The 20,334-nt window shown below is 41.7% G+C and overlaps 1 protein-coding gene across 1 annotated transcript in view; it reads left to right on the forward strand.

The window, feature by feature from the left end:
• Positions 1 to 20,334, forward strand: part of LOC137323053 (protein diaphanous homolog 3-like) — a 796,634-nt gene that overhangs the window by 92,047 nt on the left and 684,253 nt on the right. Inside the window, exon 4 of the mRNA XM_067986438.1 lies at positions 14,796 to 14,900. Coding sequence (XP_067842539.1) covers positions 14,796 to 14,900 — 105 coding nt within the window. The remainder of the gene's footprint in view (positions 1 to 14,795; positions 14,901 to 20,334) is intronic.

Here is a 20,334-nt window from a genome sequence, read left to right on the forward strand (position 1 = left end):
GAACGCTGCTCGCCACTCGTTAGACTTGCACTTGTCCACAAACTTTTTTTTTCATGGCAAGTTCCTCTCATGGGGCGCTGAATCCAAAACGGTGCCCTTCATAGGACAGTTGCGATCTGTGTGAATGGGGCAAGCAACTATGTCTCCTTAACCAATCAGATTGAAGCATCTGATGAGCAGTCATGAGTCAGAACCAGGAAGTGTAAGTTAGAATAGTGAATTCAGTGTTAGAAAACAAAATGAAGAGGGGGTAAGAAATATTGAATTAGGAGACATAGATAAGAGACAACGAAAAAGTAAAAAAAAAAATTGAGAGATTTTTAAAAAAAGTGTCCAACCACAATTAAAATCTGAAGGAATGAGAGACTCCACACTTGTAAAAGTTAATTTTCAGTGCTGGAGAGGTTGTTTGGTAGACATTAAGATTTACTACACTGTTAAAAGGATGCTTAGACTTAAATGACTTGATGTACCTTTTTTTGGTGAAGTTAGTTCGTATCCATCAGGTCAGTGCAGGAACTTCACGCTGTTCTATTCATTTGAACGGTGAGTCAGCCGCTGAGATGTCGTTCTCGCAAAGCTTACGGAGGAGCAGGGCATCTGGTTGAGCAACTCCCAGATTTCTGTGTTTAACTGTGTATGTGCGGTCGCTGGAAGTTGCGTGACCATTTCCATTGAAAGAACCGTGAGCGCTGTTAGGCTCGCTGTTATTTTCACAGCAAAATCCAGCCCGTTGAGTGAATTAAGATTGTGGCTGCGTTTCACAGGACGAGGCAGGAACAAAGTTGAAAATCTGTCATATTCTCTCAAGACTGATAGAAATATAGACAGGTGGCCCTCTGATACCTGAAAACGTAATGGATCAGACTATGAACTGTGTAAGAAAAATTAAAATATTTGCTTTACATTATGAATATCATCTGCTACAGTTTCGTGTAAATGTTATGAATTGGTTCACTTCTGCTCTGTCAGTTTTGTCAATTTGGTGGTGGTTCATTAATGTAAAAATATATTGAATTGTGTTTGGCATGAAGGAGGGGACTTCACATAATTGGACTGTATTTCTCTGCATTTGTTGTTCGTGGGTAGTTGTCGTGTTGATTCATAGAATGGTTGCAGCACAGAAGGAGGCCATTTGACTCGTTGAGCCCGTGCCGGCTCTTTGGAAGAGAAATCCAATTAGTGCCATTCCCTTGCTCTTTCCCCTGAGCCCTGCAAATTTTTTTCCCTTCAGTATTTATCTAGTTCCTTTTTGAAAGGCATGATTAAATCTGCTTCCACCACCCTTTCAGGCAGTGCATTCCAGATCATAACTACTTGCTTTGTTTTTAAAAAAAGGTTTCCTCATGTCGCCTTTGGTTCTTTTGCTAATCACTGTAAATCTGTGCCCTCTGGTTCTCAGCCCTTCTGCCAATGGGAACAGTTTTTCTTTATTTACTTTATCTAGACCCTTAATGATTTTGAACACTTTTATCAAATCTCCTCTCAACCATCTATGCTCTAAAAAGAACAACCCCAGCCTTTCCAGTCGATCCACATAACTGAAGTCCCTCATCCCTGGAACCATTCTAATAAATCTTCTCTGCACCCTCCTAAAGTGTGGTGCCCAGAAATGGACACAATACTCCAGTTGTGGCCGAGCCAGTGTTTTATAAAGGTTCATCAAGACTTCCTTGCTTTTCCCGTATTTTTTTTAAAATTGCTTTCTCAACCTGCCCTGCCACATTCAAAGATTTGTGTACATGTACCCCCAGGTCTCTCTGTTCCTGCACCTCCTTTAGAATTGTACCCTTTAGTTTATATTGCCTCTCCTAATTTTTCCTGCCAAAATGTATCACTTAGCACTTGTCTGCATTAAATTCCATCTGCTGTGTGTCCGCCCATTCCACCAGCCTATCTATGTCCTCTTGAAATCTATTACAATCCTCTTCACTGTTCACTACATTTCCAAGTTTTGCATCATCTGCACATTTTGAAATTGTGCTGTGTACAGGCAAGTCCAAGTCATCAATATATATATTTATGTATATATATTAAAGAAAAGCAGTGGTCCTAGTACCGACACCTGGAGAACTGTGTATACCTTCCTCCAGTCCAAAAAACAACCGTTCATCACTACTCTCTGTTTCTTGTTACTGAGCTAATTTCGTATCCAAGGGCTTCAATTTTGCAGACAAGCCTATTATGTGGTACTTTATCAGATGCCTTTTGAAAGTCCATACACACATCAACCGCATTGCCCTCATCAACCCTCTGTTACCTCATCAAAAAACTCAATCAAATTGGTGAAACATGATTTGCCTTTAACAAATTCATGAGACTGTTTGTCAGGACTAAGCTGTTTCTTCTGGGATCAATAAATGAGAAAGTAAAAGATTTAGGAGCACTGGATTCTGAGTTCAGGAATGCGCAAGAAAACAAATGCAGAAAAGAAATATGAATGAAGTTATGACCGAGACTTGATTGTGCTTCTTATGTCTTCCAATTCTAGAAATTAGAAAATTCCAGTACCATTGTGAACAGGATTATGTGTATTTCAGTTAAAATTATAAACTCAAATAATTCTGTTGCGACATGAACCATTTTCTGAACCAGAACCAAAGTGGAGCTGAGCAGACAACAACTATTTGCAGCAGAACGTGAGAGAGCCAACTTAGGATCATTCACTACACATGCTGCCCAGCATATAAATTCAACTTCTCACTGACCAGATGTGTGCAGGAGGGATTGGGGTCAGACTTGCACTCTGCTGCATGTGTTCCAGTTGTGCTGTTGCATCCAGCCATTTTGGAAAGTACTCTGGGAGCCAATAAGGGCCATGACTGGCTTTAGAATCCATATGGGAAGTGCAGCTATCTCTATGAGCAATAAGGTGTATTTCCTTATTGTAGCAAAACATTCAGCTCTCTGTCCCCTCCCCATAACCAACATGTTTTTAAAATAACAATGTGATGCATATAATTTGGAATGTGTGATGTAGGGCCTCCTTCCTCAGTCACACTAGTATGATTTAATCTGAGGCCTGTTTCTGGAGGTTAACAAAACACAAGCCCTCATGCTCTTGGGTATCCAAACCATTGTCTCGGAGACAGACCTGAGCACAGGAATCGTACATTAGTTCCGATTTGTGCGCAGGGCTAAGCTTAGCCCTGTGCACAATCAAGCAATGCAGACTGGAACCCCATTCCCTGTCATCTAACAGCACTTCAGGAAGTGTGGAAACTGCCTTTATTCTAAGCATGTTTTACTTCTGGTAGACATGTAATCTCGTCAGCAAAAATCCAGTGCATTTTCCCACAAGCCCTGTGCAAATTCTACATTGTATGCTGTGGACTGACCGAGTGGAATATAGATATATTAACTTAAAATTTGTGTGAACATAATTTTCCTTTCCTGTTTTTTTTAAATTACTTTGACAGTTTATCAACATTTCGTATCCATGGAAAAAGCTAATGTCCAAAACTGGATTTGAATCCTCAAGATGCATGATTTTGGTTTACAATTTTCACACGTTGAGCAAACTTGGCGACTTAAACTTCTGTGCAAGAAGTGTACTAACTCAACTCATTCATTCGCAGAAACCTAGATATCTTGTTTATCTGTTTTGCTGTCCTCTTTCAGGGAAGCTTCAATATTAAGGTAACTTTGTATCTGAAATGGCATTTTGAAGAATAACAAGAATGAAATTGACTTTTGTCGTCATTTACATGGACATAGTGACCTTGTTATTGGAAACAATTTGTCCTGTTATTTTTTTATCGATGCAAGGGATATTCATTAAATGATTAATTAAAGCCCTTGCAAGTCTTTGTTTTGGCCTTGAAATTCCTGCCCACAAGTGATTTAAGTGCTGGTCATTCTGGATCTTGAACGACCCGAGTTACTGGCACACTGAAGCAGCCGTACTGACATTCCTACGTTTAGCGGAAGTTTAGCATGGGAGATTATGCTGGATTTAAGATCAGTCTAGTTTCAAATCTTAAGAACTTCACTATTCTTTACATACGTTTTCAACTAGGTTAAGATGAGCAAAATAGGAGAGGTTTCTTTTGCTGCTAGCTGAAAGGGGTTTGCTTCTGCGTGGCTGCATGTGTATATGTAATGCACATACCCCTGTCTTGCATGTAGTTGTGACTTCAGTGGGATTTGATTTGCCTGTTACCTCGATTTGTCATAAGCATTTTGTCATAAAGTTTTCATCGGTTGAGCAGACACCTAAGATATGTTTAGCTACTATAAGAGCCACCTCCAGGAACTGAGAGTACTTATCCCAACAGGAGTGTCCTGTTCACCAGACGCTCAGCTTTGCTTTGTTGTGCACATAAATTAAAGATTTGAGGCGGATACCTAAGCAGCCTCCTTGCTGCCTGTGTAATGTAATTCAATTGTCAGGTCTATCAGTGGCAGTGCAAGAAGTCAGTTTTAATTAATTGAGTGCAATATCTGTCAGTCTCCTTTTGTTACTGCTCGATTTCAAAGAGTGGGCAACTGTATAACCAGTCTCTGTTCTTTGGTGAATATTTGCTTTGCTTGGTAGGTGAGAAATTGGGGCTAGTGAAATAATTCACGAATATCCAATTTCATGTATAAACTTTGCATCATTGCATAGAATTACACAAACAGACCATTCAGCCCAACATGTCCATGCCCGTATTTATGCTCCACACGAGCCTTCTCCCTCCCTACTTCCTCCCTACTTCATCGAACCCCATCAGCAGATGCTTCTATTCCTTTCTCCCTCATGTACTTATCCAGCCACCCCTTAAATGCATCTATGCAAGTTGTCTCAACTACTTGTGGTTGCAAGTTCCACATTCCAACCACTCACTGGGTAAAGAGGTTTCTACTGAATTCCCTTTTGGATTTGTTAGTGACTTATATTTATGGCGCCGAGTGCTGATCTTCGACCTCAACTCCACTTGCCTGCCCAATCCCCACATCCCTTGATTCCCCTCGAGTCCAAAAATCTTAGCATCTCAGCCTTGAATATACTCTATGACTCAACATCCACAGCCCTCCAGGGTAGAGAATTTCAAAGTTTCACAACCCTCTGAGTGAAGAAATTCCTCTTCATTTCAGTCTTAAATGGCTGACCCCTTACCTTGAGACTATGGCTCCTCGTTCTAGACTCTCCAGCCAGGGGAAACAACCTCTCAGCATCTACCCTGTTAAGCCCTCTCAGAATCTTATATGTTGCAAAAAGATCACCTCTCATTCTTCTAAACTCCAGAGATTATAGGCCAATTCTACTCAATCTCTCCCCGTAGGACAACCCTCTCATCCCAGGAATCGCTCCAGTGAACCTTAGTTGCACCGTCTCTGAGGCAAGTATATCCTTACTTAGATAAGGAGACCAAAACTGTACACGGTACTTCAGGTGAGCTCTCACCAAAGCCCTGTGCAATTGTAGTAAGACTTCCTTACTCTTATCAACCAATCCCCTTGCAATACAGGCTAACATGCCATTTGCCGTCCTAATTGCTTGCTGTACCTGCGTGTTAACTTTTTGTGTTTCTAGTACGAGGACACCCAAATCTCTCTGAGCCAACATTTACTAGTTTCTCACCATTTAATCAATATTCTGTTTTTCTATTCTTCCTACCAAAGTGAATAACCTCACATTTCTCCACATTATACTCCATCTGCCACCTTCTTGCCCACCCACTGAACCTGTCCATATCCCTTTGCAAACTCTGTGTCCTCCTCACAATTTACTTTCCCATGTAGCTTTGTATCGTCAGCAAACTTGGATACATTACACTTGGTCCCTTCATCTAAGTCATCAATATAGATTGTAAATAGCTGAGGCCCAAGCACTGATCCTTGCGGCACTAGTTAAAGCCTGCCAACCTTACAATGACTTGTTTATCCCTACTTTCTGTTTTCTGTCCGTTAGCCAATCCTCTGTCCGTGCTATATTACCCCCAACCCCATGAGCCCTTATCCTGCGTAACAACCTTTTATGTGGCACCTTATTTAATGCCTTTTGAAAATCCAAATGTACGACATCCACTGGTTCTCCTTTTTATAATATGGAGACCAGAACTGTTCACAATCCTCCAAGTGTGGTCTAACCAAGGTTCGATACAAGTTTAATATAACTTCTCTGCTTTTCAATTCTATTCCTCTAGAATGTGCCCTAGTGCTTGGTTTGCTTTTTTTATGGCCTTATTAACCTGCGTTGCTACTTTTAGTGATTTGTGTATCTTTACCCCCAGATCCCTCTGCTCCTCTACTGTATTGAGACTCTTATTATCCAAGCAGTATGTGGTCCCCTTATTCTTCCTACCAAAATGTAATACCTCACACTTAGCTACATTGAAATTCATTTGCCAATTACGTGCCCATTCTGCAAGTTTATTGATGTATTTTGTCGCAGTCCTCCTCGGTATTAACTATACCTGCCCTAACCCCTACTCCCTGTTTTCTGTTTTGTAGCCAGCTTGCAATCCATTCTGCTACTTGTTCCCTGACTCCATGCTCTGACCTTAGCTATGAGTCCACTATGCGGCAGCTTATTGAAGGCCTTTCACCATGTTAGCTTGTAAAACGTGTAATACTGCAGAATTTTATTTACTTTGTAATTAGGGCCTTAAGTTAAACATCATTATGTTTTAGAGTCTTTTCACCCTTTTTACTCGAGATGTACTTCTGGCTTGTGTTTCTGACTACTCGCGGAAATGTGCACTTGTTCCTTTCATCCTCAAGACTGTTCACATTTGCACGATATCTTTATAAGTTTGATCATGTGTTCAGGATATTGAACAAAACCCCTTCTTCAGATTTGTTCATCTTCAGGTTCTATCTCATAGCTTCACAGAATCCTTTTTGTGACTTCAAGTAGCAGTATCATGACACAACACTTTAGGCTTTCATTGCCAGCAGAATTTATTCAATAATAACTGAATAAGTCACGATGTGAAGATGCCGGTGATGGACTGGGGTGGACAAATGTAAGGAATCTTACAACACCAGGTTATAGTCCAACAAATTTATTTTAAAATCACAAGCTTTCGGAGATTATACCCTTCGTCAGATGAATAAGTGAAAAGGTTCTCAAATCGCATATCTTATACTAGGCTGGGACAGCATCACACCAATCAAAAGGTGTCGTTGTTATTCAAACAGGCCAGTCACGGAGAACAGCACGTCCCAGTACACTGGATATACATTGTGTCAATTACACAGACAGGCAGAAAGAAACCCAAAATGGCCGAGAGAGAGAGAGAATATTAAAAAACATAATTTTTTCCCCTTTTTTGCTGGTGGGGTTACGAGTAGCGTGACATGAACCCAAGATCCCGGTTGAGGCCGTCCTCATGGGTGCCATCCCCACGCCTCCACTACTCGCCTTCAAACAGCCACCCAACCTCAAACAGACCATCGTTCGCAGCAAGTTACCCAGTTTTCAGGAGAACAGCGTCCACGACACCACACAACCCTGCCACGGCAGCCTCTGCAAGACATGCCAGATCATCGACACGGATACCACCATCACACGAGAGGACACCACCCACCAGGTACATGGTTCATACTCCTGTGACTCGGCCAACGTTGTCTACCTCATACGTTGCAGGAAAGGATGGTACATTGGCGAGACCATGCAGACACTGCGACAACGGATGAACGGACACCGCGCAACAATCGCCAGACAGGAGGGTTCCCTCCCAGTCGGGGAACACTTTAGCAGTCAAGGACATTCAGCCACCGATCTTCGGGTAAGCGTTCTCCAAGGCGGCCTTCGAGACACACGACAACGCAAAATCGTCGAGCAGAAGTTGATAGCCAAGTTCCGCACCCATGAGGACGGCCTCAACCGGGATCTTGGGTTCATGTCACGCTACACGTAACCCCACCAGCAAAAAAGGGGAAAAAATTATGTTTTTTAATATTCTCTCTCTCTCTCTCTCTGCCATTTTGGGTTTCTTTCTGCCTGTCTATGTAATTGACACAATGTATATCCAGTGTACTGGGACGTGCTGTTCTCCGTGACTGGCCTGTTTGAATAACAACGACACCTTTTGATTGGTGTGATGCTGTCCCAGCCTAGTATAAGATATGCGATTTGAGAACCTTTTCACTCATTCATCTGACGAAGGGGATAATCTCCGAAAGCTTGTGATTTTAAAATAAATTTGTTGGACTATAACCTGGTGTTGTAAGATTCCTTACATTTGAATAAGTCACAGCAATATAAATCTCGTATTAAAAATAATACATCTGATGTACTACCTTTCTGCAAAATCCTATTTCCTGCTTATCAAGTTTTTTCATAAGTTTCGTTTAACTGTTTTACTGTTATAAATTCCTATGTCCACATTTGTAATGGGTTGTGCCGAGTAAACTTGCTCTGTTTTATATAAACTTTCGAACGTGTTCTAATCTGAGGGAGAGAGAAAAATGGATTGGGGGATGAGGGATAGAGGGGGAGAGTCTTGCTTCATTTAATGTCCAATCTTTCAAAAAAAAAGTAGAATTTTGAAGCAACTTATTATCTCACTTTTGGTTGACAGAAAAGGTAATTGTTAATTGCTTATATCTGTAAGAAACTGATTGATTGCTCGCAGGTATGTGTACTGGAGAGAAAGACGGACTGTATTTTCTCATTTGAATTTGATTGAAACAAACCAAGTAAGTACATTTTGAAAGCAAACTAAGCGTCTCTGGGGCAGGGAGTGGTGGGTGGTGGTGGAGAGAGTTAAGCTGAGAGCAGAGGAGGGAAACAGGATGAGGGTGCCTCTGGCTCTTTGCAGGGATGGGGGGGCTGAGTGGGAGTGGGCAGGGAATGGATGCAAGGTTAAGGGTGAAGTGAGTGAAAGCTGCAGTGAAGAAGAGGCCAAAGTGTGTAATTCAAAGAGGAAGATATAGGCATGGTGATGGGATTGTGATGATGGATAGGAGGTTGTGGGAAGCTGATAGGGGATGCAAAAGGAGCAGGTGATTGAGCTGTCTGGTGAGCTGATTCTCGTCTGAGATACTGCACACTTCTGGAATTTTTGAAACCTTTTTATCCTGGATTATTTTGGCTATGTTTGAAATTGGCGAGTTTCAACTCCCCAAGCCTAAAGTTGCCTGGAATTCCAGTAAAGGTTTCAATATTGTGCCAAGGTTAATCTGTTTGGTAATTGCTATTAGACACTGGATTATTTTATGCTGTTTTAAGATTGCCGTTAAGTCTTGAAAAGTAAATAGAGATCACAGAAGACCTTGCTTAAAGTGTAAAACATTTATTAGATAAATGCTGAACAAGAAAGTATTCTAATAGTGTTTCTTTTACAGTCAGGCCATCATCTAAAAGCCTCTGAATGATTAAAAATAACAGCAACTCTTCAACTCATTTAATTTCTTGTACTTAAGATCTATACAAAATTTCTCCAGTGTTACCTATAATATTAAACGTGATAAATTCCTTTTCTTGAGGACCTCAAGGTAACTGCCAAACTTGAGAGGTTCTTCAACTTGTCTTTTCTTTGACAGGATGCCTAATTGACCCCTTGAGAGAGAACCAGCCCAACTGTCTCTGTTCACAGGAGGCTTGTTGTTTTCTTAATATATATTGGAAGTGAGTAGGCCAGAGACTTCCTGGTGATTTCAATAGCTAGCCTCTCAGATTCTATGTAGCTGACCTCCCTTCACACACCCAAGATCGAATTCTAAGATGGTTGAGCTCCAGATGAAGAAATACCGACCAGGCCATTGTAGAATTTTAATAACTGTCTCCGAAATGTGTGTCAACCAGACATACATCTGAACCGATCACCCAGCATGCTTATGTTTGAATGTGTGGCCTGGTTTCCCCCTTGAGAAACTTGCCCAGAGATGCATGAATACCAGTTGAAGCATTGTATTGATTTAGGCTGAGACATGATTTCTGGCAATGCAGCTGGTTTCCTAATCTACAGTGATTGAATTAAAGGAGCCAATAGCATGGTAAAACATAACAGAAATGCTTCATTTTTGTCACAACTGTAATTTATCTATCTGCTACTGTTTGACTTGTGCCATTTTTATTAATAAACCTGATTTTAGCAATAGCTTGAAATATATGGTCTTTTGTCTTCTATCTGACCATCAGTTGGAGAGATCAGGAGTTTTTAGGTAATTAGTTCCACTGTTTATCTCAATGGTAAAAGGGCTTATTGTTCATTTTGTGGCCAGCAAACTAGATTACTTATTGCAGAATGTCAGGTTATGATTCCTGAGGGGTGGAGAGTTGCCCGTGGAAGTGAACCTCATGTTGGGAACCAGAAAAAGTACTTAGGATGTGCCCAAGTTATAGCCGAGATTTCCTGCATGTGGATTGCAATCTTTCAGTTGCCTTGTGCTGGTAAGCCCTGGTTTAATATTCTTTTCCTTTCTTCAGCTGAAAAGTGAGAGAAAGTAGAAGAATGCTATGGAGATGAATGAACTCCCAGAATCTGCAACATCTGTAAAAGCTTCCTATTAAAGTCAAGGGCTTTCACTAGTGCAGTAGATTCTGGGAAAGCCTTTGCTTCATGGAGTTTGTTTCTCTTCCTGGAGAGAAAGGAAAAGGAAACCTCAAAGGTGGCACTTGCATCCACAACCTGGTGGGATGTGGAAAATGAAATAGAAAAGAAAAAAAGGAGAGAGGGTGAGAAAAGGGAGGGATGGGCGAGCTGTGAGACTGAAGGGGTGAGTGGGGGGTAGAAGAGAGGGGAAAAGGATGGGGACATGAGAGATGATGGGGTGGAGGGAGGGGGGTGCAAAGAGAAGGGAAAGGATTATAAGAGATGAAAAATTGGGAGGGAAATGGATACAGGAAAAGAGAAGGAAAGGAGAACTGGGAAAGTGGGAGGAGGAACAAGAAGCACAGGGAGTGAAAATGGGGAACAGGAAGGCAATAGAGGATGGAGGGAGGTGAAAAGGAAGATGTCAAAGGAGCGAGTGGAAGCAAACAGCTGCCAGAGGAGCAAGGAGAGAATGAAAATGGATGGGAGGGGATCGGACTCGAGGGATAAAGGAGGACGACAGAGGGAGGGGGAGAAGGAAGGGAGAGGGAAAATGACAAGAAATGGGAGGAAGAGGAGGATGTGGGAAAAGGATGAAGGTTGGAGAAGGCAGGAGTGGGAGTGTGGCACTGCTCAAGACACATCTTGCTTAATCAATATTCTTCAAATTGGTTTATGTCGGGCAGGCTGAAGTAAGCTAATTTAGACATCATAGACAGTGATGGGGGGGTGGGGGGCCTCGTATGAACCTTTCGCTGAAATGTTGCATACTGTTAGCTGATTTCTATGCATTGAATGCTTGTCTTTCAGAATCTGCATTTGGCTTCACTTTTCCCGTACACTTCTCAATAGCAATTAAATATTTTTGAGGTCGACCTTGGAACTCTTGTACAGGTTGCTTTGACAGATGAGAGATCTGTTTCAAATCATCATAGACTCTATAGTTTTAACATTGTCTTTGAGATTTTGGTAGATGACCACATGAATTTGATTGCTTTCAGGAAATAGCTTGCCTTTGTGGGCCTGACTTGCGCATTCGTGCCTTGTGTGCCAAAGTCACTTCGAAGAGCAGATGAGTTGGTTCTGCCTCATGGCAGGCTCAACAAATGTTAGCTGCACTCTTCACGCTGGTGTTAATATTGTTCACAATTTGCTACCACAGTTGGGTTGGTTCCAATTTTGTCTTTAATCTTGCATCTAATCAGTTGAACACAGAGCACTGATGTGCAGCCTTTCACGTTCTTTTGTCAAGAAAGCTGTAATTGTTTAAAGTCTTGATCACAAGAAACAGACAGAGCTAATTGTTTGTTTGTTTGTCCTACCAGGGGGGGCTGCAAGCAAGACTCCTTGCTTGACTTTGTCCTGAAAGGGGTTGCATCACTTGAAGACAGGTTTCTGGGACACAACCCTGCTATGGTTGACGTTAATTATGATATTGTGTTGCTGTTCTAATTTCAAAGTATTGAGTAGGTATAACTTGCTTCTGCGACTCTGATAGGATATTGAAAAAAAGTTGGAAATTATGCGCAGGTGAATGGTTACGATCTTGCTTATAGTAAGTGATGCCTTGGTGTCTCCCCTAAGCCAGCTGTTGATGACCTCAGTCTTCAGGGGACTATATCAATATGGTAACCATGTCAATGCACTTCTGTTTTTTGCTCCATACCTAATTAGGAATGAAAGTCTGACATCTTCAGTAGTAGTAATAATATGGTCTAATATAGTCCTCACAACAGTGCCTAAACTTGATCCAAGTCACCTTTTTAAAAAAAAATCCAAATTGCACAGCCTTCATCTCATGCTGAAAATCACAGTTCAGAGAGCCACGTGCATCACAGCAGTGGCCTCAGTACAGCACACAGCATGTTTGCTGCTGAAACAGAGATTTGATTTGTCAGCTTTTGGCTTAGTGGTAGCATTCTTACCTCTGAGTCAGAAAGTTGTGGATGCAAGATCCACTCCAGAGACTTGAGTGCTTTATCTAGGCTGACAGATCAATGCTGTGCTTAGAGACTGCTGCACAGTCCGAGGTGCAGTCGTTTACAAGAGATGTGAAACTGAGGCCCCATATGCTCAGGTGGATGTAAAAGATCCCATGGCACTATTGCAAGAAGAGCAGAAGAATTCTCCTTGTGTCTTGGCCAACACTCATCTGAGTCAACACCATTAAAACAGAGTATTTGGATATTGCTGTTTGAAGAACCTTGCTGCACACAAATTGGCTGCCACATTTGCCGACATAACAACATTGAATACACTTTTATTAAATAAAAAGTATGTCAATGATTTTGAAGTGCCAAGTAGATGATCCATCTCGGCCTCCTCCTGATACCCCCACCATCACAGAAGCCAGTCTTCAGCCAATTCGATTCACTCCACGTGATGTCAAGAAACGGCTGAGTGCACTGGATGGAACAAAGGCTATGGGCCCCAACAACATCCGGGCTGTAGTGCTGAAGACTTGTGCTCCAGAACTAGCCGTACCTCTAGTCAAACTGTTGCGGTTCATCTACAACACTGGCATCTACCCGACAATGTGGAAAATTGCCCAGGTATGCCCTGTCCACAAAAAGCAGGACAAATCCAATCCGGCCAATTTCCGCCCCATCAATCTACACTCAATCATCAGCAAAGTGATGGAAGGTGTTGTCGACAGCGCTATCAAGCGACACTTACTCACCAATAACCTGCTTACCGATGCTCAGTTTGGGTTCCGCCAGGACCACTCTGCTCCAGACCTCATAACCGCCTTTGTTCAAACATGGACAAAAGAGCTGAATTCCAGAGGTGAGGTGAGAGTGACTGCCCATGACATCAAGGCAGCATTTGACCGAGTATGGCACTAAGGAGCCCCAGTAAAATTGAAGTCAATGGGAATCAGTGGGAAAACTCTCCAGTGGCTGGAGTCGTACCAAGCACAAAGGACGATGGTAGTGGTTGTTGGAGGCCAATCATCTCAGCCCCAGGACATTGCAGCAGGAGTTGCTCAGGGCAGTGTCCTAGGCCCAACCATCTTCAGCTGCTTCATCAATAACCTTCCCTCCATCATAAGGTCAGAAATGGGGATGTTCGCTGATGATTGCACAGTGTTCAGTTCCATTCGCAACCCCTCAAATAATGAAGCAGTCCGAGCCCGTATGCAGCAAGACCTGGATAACATCCAGGCTTGGGCTGATAAGAGGCAGGTAACATTCGCGCCAGACAAGTGCCAGGCAATGACCATCTCCAACAAGAGAGAGAGTCTCACCACCTTCCCATGACATTCAAAGGCATGACCCTCGCCGAATCCCCCACCATCAACACCCTTGGGGTCATCATTAACCAGAAACTTAACTGGACCAGCCACATAAATACTGTGGCTACAAGAGCAGGTCAGAGGCTGGGAATTTTGCAGCGAGTGACTCACCTCCTGACTCCCCAAAGCCTTTCCACCATCTACAAGGCACAAGTCAGGAGTGTGATGGAATACGCTCCACTTGCCTGGATGAGTGCAGCTCCAACAACACTCGAGAAGCTCAACACCATCCAGGACACGGCACCCGACTTGTTTGGCACCCCATCCACCACCCTAAACATTCACTCCCTTCACCGGCGCACCATGGCTGCAGTGTGTACCGTCCACAGGATGCACTGCAACAACTCGCCAAGGCTTCTTCGACAGCACCTCCCAAACCCGCGACCTCTACCACCTAGAAGGACAAGTTAAGCAGGCGCAAGGGAACAACACCACCTGCACGTCCCCCTCCAAGTCACACACCATCCCGACTTGGAAATATATCGCCGCTCCTTCATCGTCGCTGGGTCAAAATCCTGGAACTCCCTACCGAACAGCACTGGGAGAACCTTCACCACACGGACTGCAGCGGTTCAAGAAGGCGGCTCATCACCACCTTCTCAAGGGCAATTAGGGATGGGCAATAAATGCTGGCCTTGTCAGCAATGCTCACATCCCATGAACGAATTTTTAAAAAAAGCACTTGGAACATTCCGAGAATGAGAAAGGCGCTATATAAGTGCAAGCTCTTTCGTTCTTCACACCTCCAGACCTGATTTTTTTTTTTTGTAAGAACGTAGTGGGAAATTTCAGGGAGTTTTCTCACTCAAATTTAGATGGTTAGCCTTTCAGCACCCCTAAAGAATCTGGGAATTTACAAATGAAAATTGATTTAAAAACTGATCCTAAAAGTCACTAGATATGTGGCGACACCAATAAATATAAGGTTCAGGATGTTTTAGGATAGGGTTTGCATGATTGTCATAACTAATAATGTAGAACAATATACAGCATTTCAGCAAGTTAACTTCAGCTAATTGTTCTCTTCACAGGAAGATATGAACTTAAATGAAGAGCGAAAGGCTCCTCTGCGCGAGAAGGACATGAGTACTAAAAGAGAAATGGTTGTGCAGTACATCGGTGCAGCTTCGAATACCGTAAGTGAACCATGAAGTTTTTTTTTCAGCCATATGGCATAAATATCAATACTGTCAATGATTGAAAGGAACGATTATCGTTGAACCATTAAGACCGCCTGTACACAATATTGTTCTTTCCAGATGTCAGCCAGCTGAGTATCCTTGTTGAGTTTCACTTCATGCAACTTTTGCTTTCTTTAAGTCAAGTCCACTGGTCTTGTTTTTTTTCAAGAAGTAAGCTAATTGATCTCTCATGGTATTGCTCAAGGGCAAACATTTCAAAACTATGTTTATATGCATTGTACTATATCATATTTCCTGCTATTCTGTTGCTCACATTTTCATACTACATATTTCTTTCCCCCACCCCCCGCTTAGCAGATGACAATGACGACCAACTTTCCGTCATATAGCGCTTTTAATATAGGTGCTTAACAAAGATGTACTCAGCCAAAAAATGGATGCTTAGTCAATGAATAAGATGCTAGGAGAGTGATCAACAACTTGGTCAAGGAGGTGGGTTTGAAGAAGGGTCTTAAAGAAGGTGAGGGAGGGAATTCCAGAGCGTGGCACCTAGATGACTGAAGGCATGCCTGCCAATGGTGGGATGAAGGGAGGGTTAGAGGAACATAGATTTCAGGAGATTTTAGGGCTGGAGCAGGTTGCAGAGATAGAGGGGAGAGGCCATGAAGGAATTTAAACATTCGGAAAAGAAATTTAAAGTGGAGGTGATGGAGGAACCGAGAGCCAATGTAGGTCAGCCAGGACAATACTGGATGATTATTCAGTATTGTGCACCTCTGCAAAAGTTGAAACATTGTTGTTCTGGTGCTGTCTTTGGATGCCTGGAAGATTTCAACTGAGTAAAGTGGAGCTTGCTATTTCCTATACTGTTTCTCCCATAATCATCTCATCATCATTGAGCACTAATGGCTGCGTCTCACCTGCCTTTCCACTGAACTGAGGAGTCAGGCAGGGCTGCCACCTATTCTATGTCCTCTTATGCCAGACTATATATAGAACCTTAACTGTGGTTATAGTGATGAACCTTTGCATCCAGGGTAGAATGGAATACAAAATATTGCTTTACGCTCCTTTTTACCAGCTCCCACCTCCAAACCAGATAATGAAGAATTTAGCCAGATCTGCGGTTACAACTTCAGCTATTCCAAAACAGAACGTGTGACTCTTGCCCCAGTCATCCCATATATATGAGGCTTGTCCTTTTGCGAAACAAGGGCAGGCTAAGTATCTATGGATAATGATGAAGGTCAAAGTCCAAACCCTCCACAGAAAAAAAAAGTATAATAATTTCTGAATTGGATGATTGTGTTGAAGCAGTAGACATCAGCTACCACCATAATGGAAGAGACCCCACAGATGGATAAGGGATAATTTGGAAGATAATTCAGAATTCATAAATTTTGCGCTTGTATTTATGAGATGGCAAAATGCATGACAATGAAGCTAAGTCCAATACAACATCATAAATAATAAACATTAAGCAATTTTATTTACCAAGGAAAGGAAAAGAAATACAAACAGCAACGGAAACATACAGTTCTGTTACCTCACACAAGGTGAATATTGTGGTGGACAATGAACATCTACTGCATTGCACTATGGTCAGTTTGCTACCTTGAGCTATAAATTGATATCCTAAAGGTTATATTTTATAAGCATGTATGTTACAAGTGAAAAACATGCATTTTTACTTTATGGGTTTTTTTGGTAAATTTCTTAAAGGAGCTAGAATCAAATTTTGCCCAGTAGATGTTGTTACTTTTATTGTATACCATGAAAATAGCACAGGGGATAACAGCATTTTTTTTAAAGTCATGACTTCTGCAACAATAAGTCATCTAATTTTTTTTTTAAAAATCTGTTGAAATTTATTTCACTACTGGCCTGATAATCTTTCTTTCAAAGCTCATCAGAATGAACAGTAGAAAAACGGGTCCAGTGAGACGGTGTTAGATTTGGATCTGAAAATAAAACGCTACAAAAAGTTTTGGAGGTGAATGTGTTGATGACAATATAATGCAGCCCTTGATGACTGGAAATACTTTATCTATTACCTTTATCTTGAGGTTGGATGGGAAGGTGGCTTAAATTATTGATTTTTCTCTTCATGTACTTGCTCCCTGTTCAATACTGATCACAAGGTGTTGATTAAAATTCTGGCTATTCAGGTAGTGGAATAACTGGTCTTGAAATTAAGAAGAGAGGACCTGTTAACTTTTTTGCTGCTTTTTTATTGAGCATTTATTGAAAATGGTACTTCATTTGGGCAAACAACCTGCTCCTTAGCTGCTGCGAAAGCATTTCCTTTGTTGGCCACCTGAGACAAGTGACATGCCTGTTAGCATCACTGGTGATTCTTAACTCCTAATAGCAGTGCAGTTAAGATTGGGAACTCTGCATAGCGAGGCACTGAAACCGTAACTCCATTATGCTACAAGTTTTGGATTATAGGTAGAAATTACAACCAATCCGTGATGGTGTTTGTCCTCCATATGAGCAGTCACCCATATCCCATGTGCCTGCTCTGTTCTCATCTCTTTTTATGCACCCTTCAGACTGATCAAGAAACAAAGAAAGGTAGAAGGGTTGGAGGAAAGGCAGACTTAGTTTTATATCGTGTTTTATCATATCTCTCAGAAAAGTCTTAAAAGCGTTTCATACAGTGAATGACCTTGAAGTACAATAATAGTTTTGTAGGCACATGTGGCATCCATTTTGCACGCAGCAAGATCCCACAAATAACAATGAGTTGAATAACTAGTTAATATGTTTTTAGGAATGTTGGCCAGGACACCCCAAAAACTCTTGCTGCTCTTAGTGTTGTGCTATGTGATCTTCAATGTTGATCTGAACTACTGGAACGAAGAAAACAGCCAAAGTTTAACATGTCATGCAAAGGATGACACCTCAGAGAAAGCAGCATTTGTGCAGTACTGCACTGAAATGGCATCATTTTTACAAGAAGCACCAGATTGATGGGCATGATTATATGAAAATGCAGTGCTAGCCCTGATTGGCTTGATAAGTTCCATATCTCATTCTTTCATTTCAATCAGATTAGTTAATTCAGATAGAAAGATCAGAAGGGTAAAGACAGCAACTGGACCTGCAAAAACCAGAGATGTCGAACTGTCCCAGTTTGCTGATTTTGTAGCACCAAACAAGACTGCTATTGTTTACCAAATGTGATTTGTTCCAAAGCATTCAGGAAGAGGCAGTTAGGCGACATTGCTTAGAACAGTCCAGCAGTGAGCAAAGAGTTAGGACTGGTAGCAAAGAAAAGTTCTGGCCCAGCATAGCTAACAGTAAATGTTTTATAAATATGTTTAGAGAAAGAGTGTGGTGAGAGGGAATGTGGGCCCATTTAAAGACAGATGCTGGGAATACTATAATGGATTATTAGGAAATGGCAGACTTGTTAAATGAATACTTTGTATGTGTTTTCACAGTGGAGGAAGAGGACAAAATACCAGCGGGAACCTAAAAATAAGATAAGGGGAGGAACTAAATCCTAATGGATTTAATGTAAGTTTTAAAAAAATGGTAATGGAGAAAATAATGGGACTTACGATAGACAAATCTCGAGGACCTGATGATTTCCAACCTAGGGTATTAAAAGATACCGGTGGGAAAATTGCAGATGTGTTAGTCATAATTTTCCAAAGCTGCGTAGATTCGGGAATTGTGCCTTTGGATTGGAAAATTGTAAATGTTATGCCATTATTTAAGACTGGAGGGATGAAGAATCATTTAAGACCTTGATTAGATTACCCCTCAATTGTCTAAAATTAACGAAATACAAGACAAGTTTAAGCAACCTATCCTCATAATTGAACCCTCTAAGCCCTGGTATCGTTGCACCCTCTCCAAGGCCATTGTTGCCTTCCTGAAGTTCGGTGCACAAAACTGAATGAAGTTCTCCAGATGGGGTCTGACCAATGTTCTGTAAAACTAAGGCATCACTTCCTCACTTTTGTATTCCAACCCCCTTGAGAGAAAGGCCAACATTCTATTAGTCTTATTGATTACTTTTTTTCTCCATGCACCAGCTTTTAGTGATTTGTGCATACCTAAATCCCTTTGCTGCTCAACAGCTCCTCGCCTCTCAGCATTTATGAAAAAAAAATCCTATTTGGCTTTCCTGGTTCGAAATGATGACCTCACACTTTCCCACATTGAACTCTATTTGCTGTAGTTTTGCCCACTCACTTAGTCTGTATATGTCCCTTTGTAACTTCCTGCTCCCATGGACACAATTTACAGTGCTGCCTAACTTTGTGTAATTTGCAAACTTGGATATAATACACTCTATTCTTTCATCCAAGTCATTAATTTATGTGGTAAAATACTGAAGCCCCAGAACAGATCCCTGGGGAGCACCATTTGTCACATCCTGTCAATCAGAAAACGTTCCTTTTATCCCTACTCTTTGGCTTCTGCCTCCCAACCAATTACAAACCAATGTCACAAGGTTACCTTGAATTCCGTGAATTTTTGCTAATCTCTTGAGTTGAACCTTATTAAATGCCATCTGGAAGTCCAATGTCCAAAGACACTCCCCTATCCACCATGGGAGTGACCTCCTCAAATAATTCAACTGGATTAGTCAGACATACCCTACCATTCACACATTCATGCTGACTCTTGGATCGGCTCATACTTGTCTAAGTGCTCAGTCACTCTGTCTCTGTTGATACATTACATCCTCACAAGTGATGTTGAACTGACATCAAGTACATTGAAGCATGAAATGTGTGCTGAGAGCTAGAGATAATTGTACCCTGTTCCAATGAATCCCACCGACAATGAGCATTCTGAAATGCCCCAATTTGAATCCAGTGCAACTTCATAGTAATATTGCTTGTAGGTAACCAACAATGACCTGTTTACAAAGTCATACTGTTAAGTGCCATCTTGGCTTAGTTGAAGCGACCTCTGATTTGGAAGGATGTTCATTCAAGGCCCCACCTGTGGCTTGAGTGCATAAATGCTGGATTGTCAGAGGTGCCATCTTGCAGGTGAGACATTGAATTGAGACCCTGTCTTCCTGTTTAGGTGGATGTAGAAGATCCCGTAACACACTTCAAAGAAGAGCTGGAGTGTCCTGCTGGCATCCTGGTCAACATTTATCTCTAAACCAGTACTATCAAAACAGATTAATTGGTCATTTATCTCATTGCTGTCTGTGGCAACTTGTGCTGTGCAAATTGGCTGTCATGTTTTCCTAAGTAACAACAATGACTACACTTCAAAAGTTTTTAATTGACTGTGAAGTGCTTTGGACAAATCCTGAGGACATGAAAAGCATAATATAAATGTAAGTTATTTTTTCCTCCTCACGTGCAAGTGATACTGTCTTACATTTGGGAAATTTATGACTTGAGAGCCTGATGAAAGCAGGAAAGGCAAGCTAGCAGTAAATCGGCTA

The sequence above is a fragment of the Heptranchias perlo genome, chromosome 6 (genome assembly GCF_035084215.1).
Source record: "Heptranchias perlo isolate sHepPer1 chromosome 6, sHepPer1.hap1, whole genome shotgun sequence".
Taxonomy (NCBI): domain Eukaryota; kingdom Metazoa; phylum Chordata; class Chondrichthyes; order Hexanchiformes; family Hexanchidae; genus Heptranchias; species Heptranchias perlo.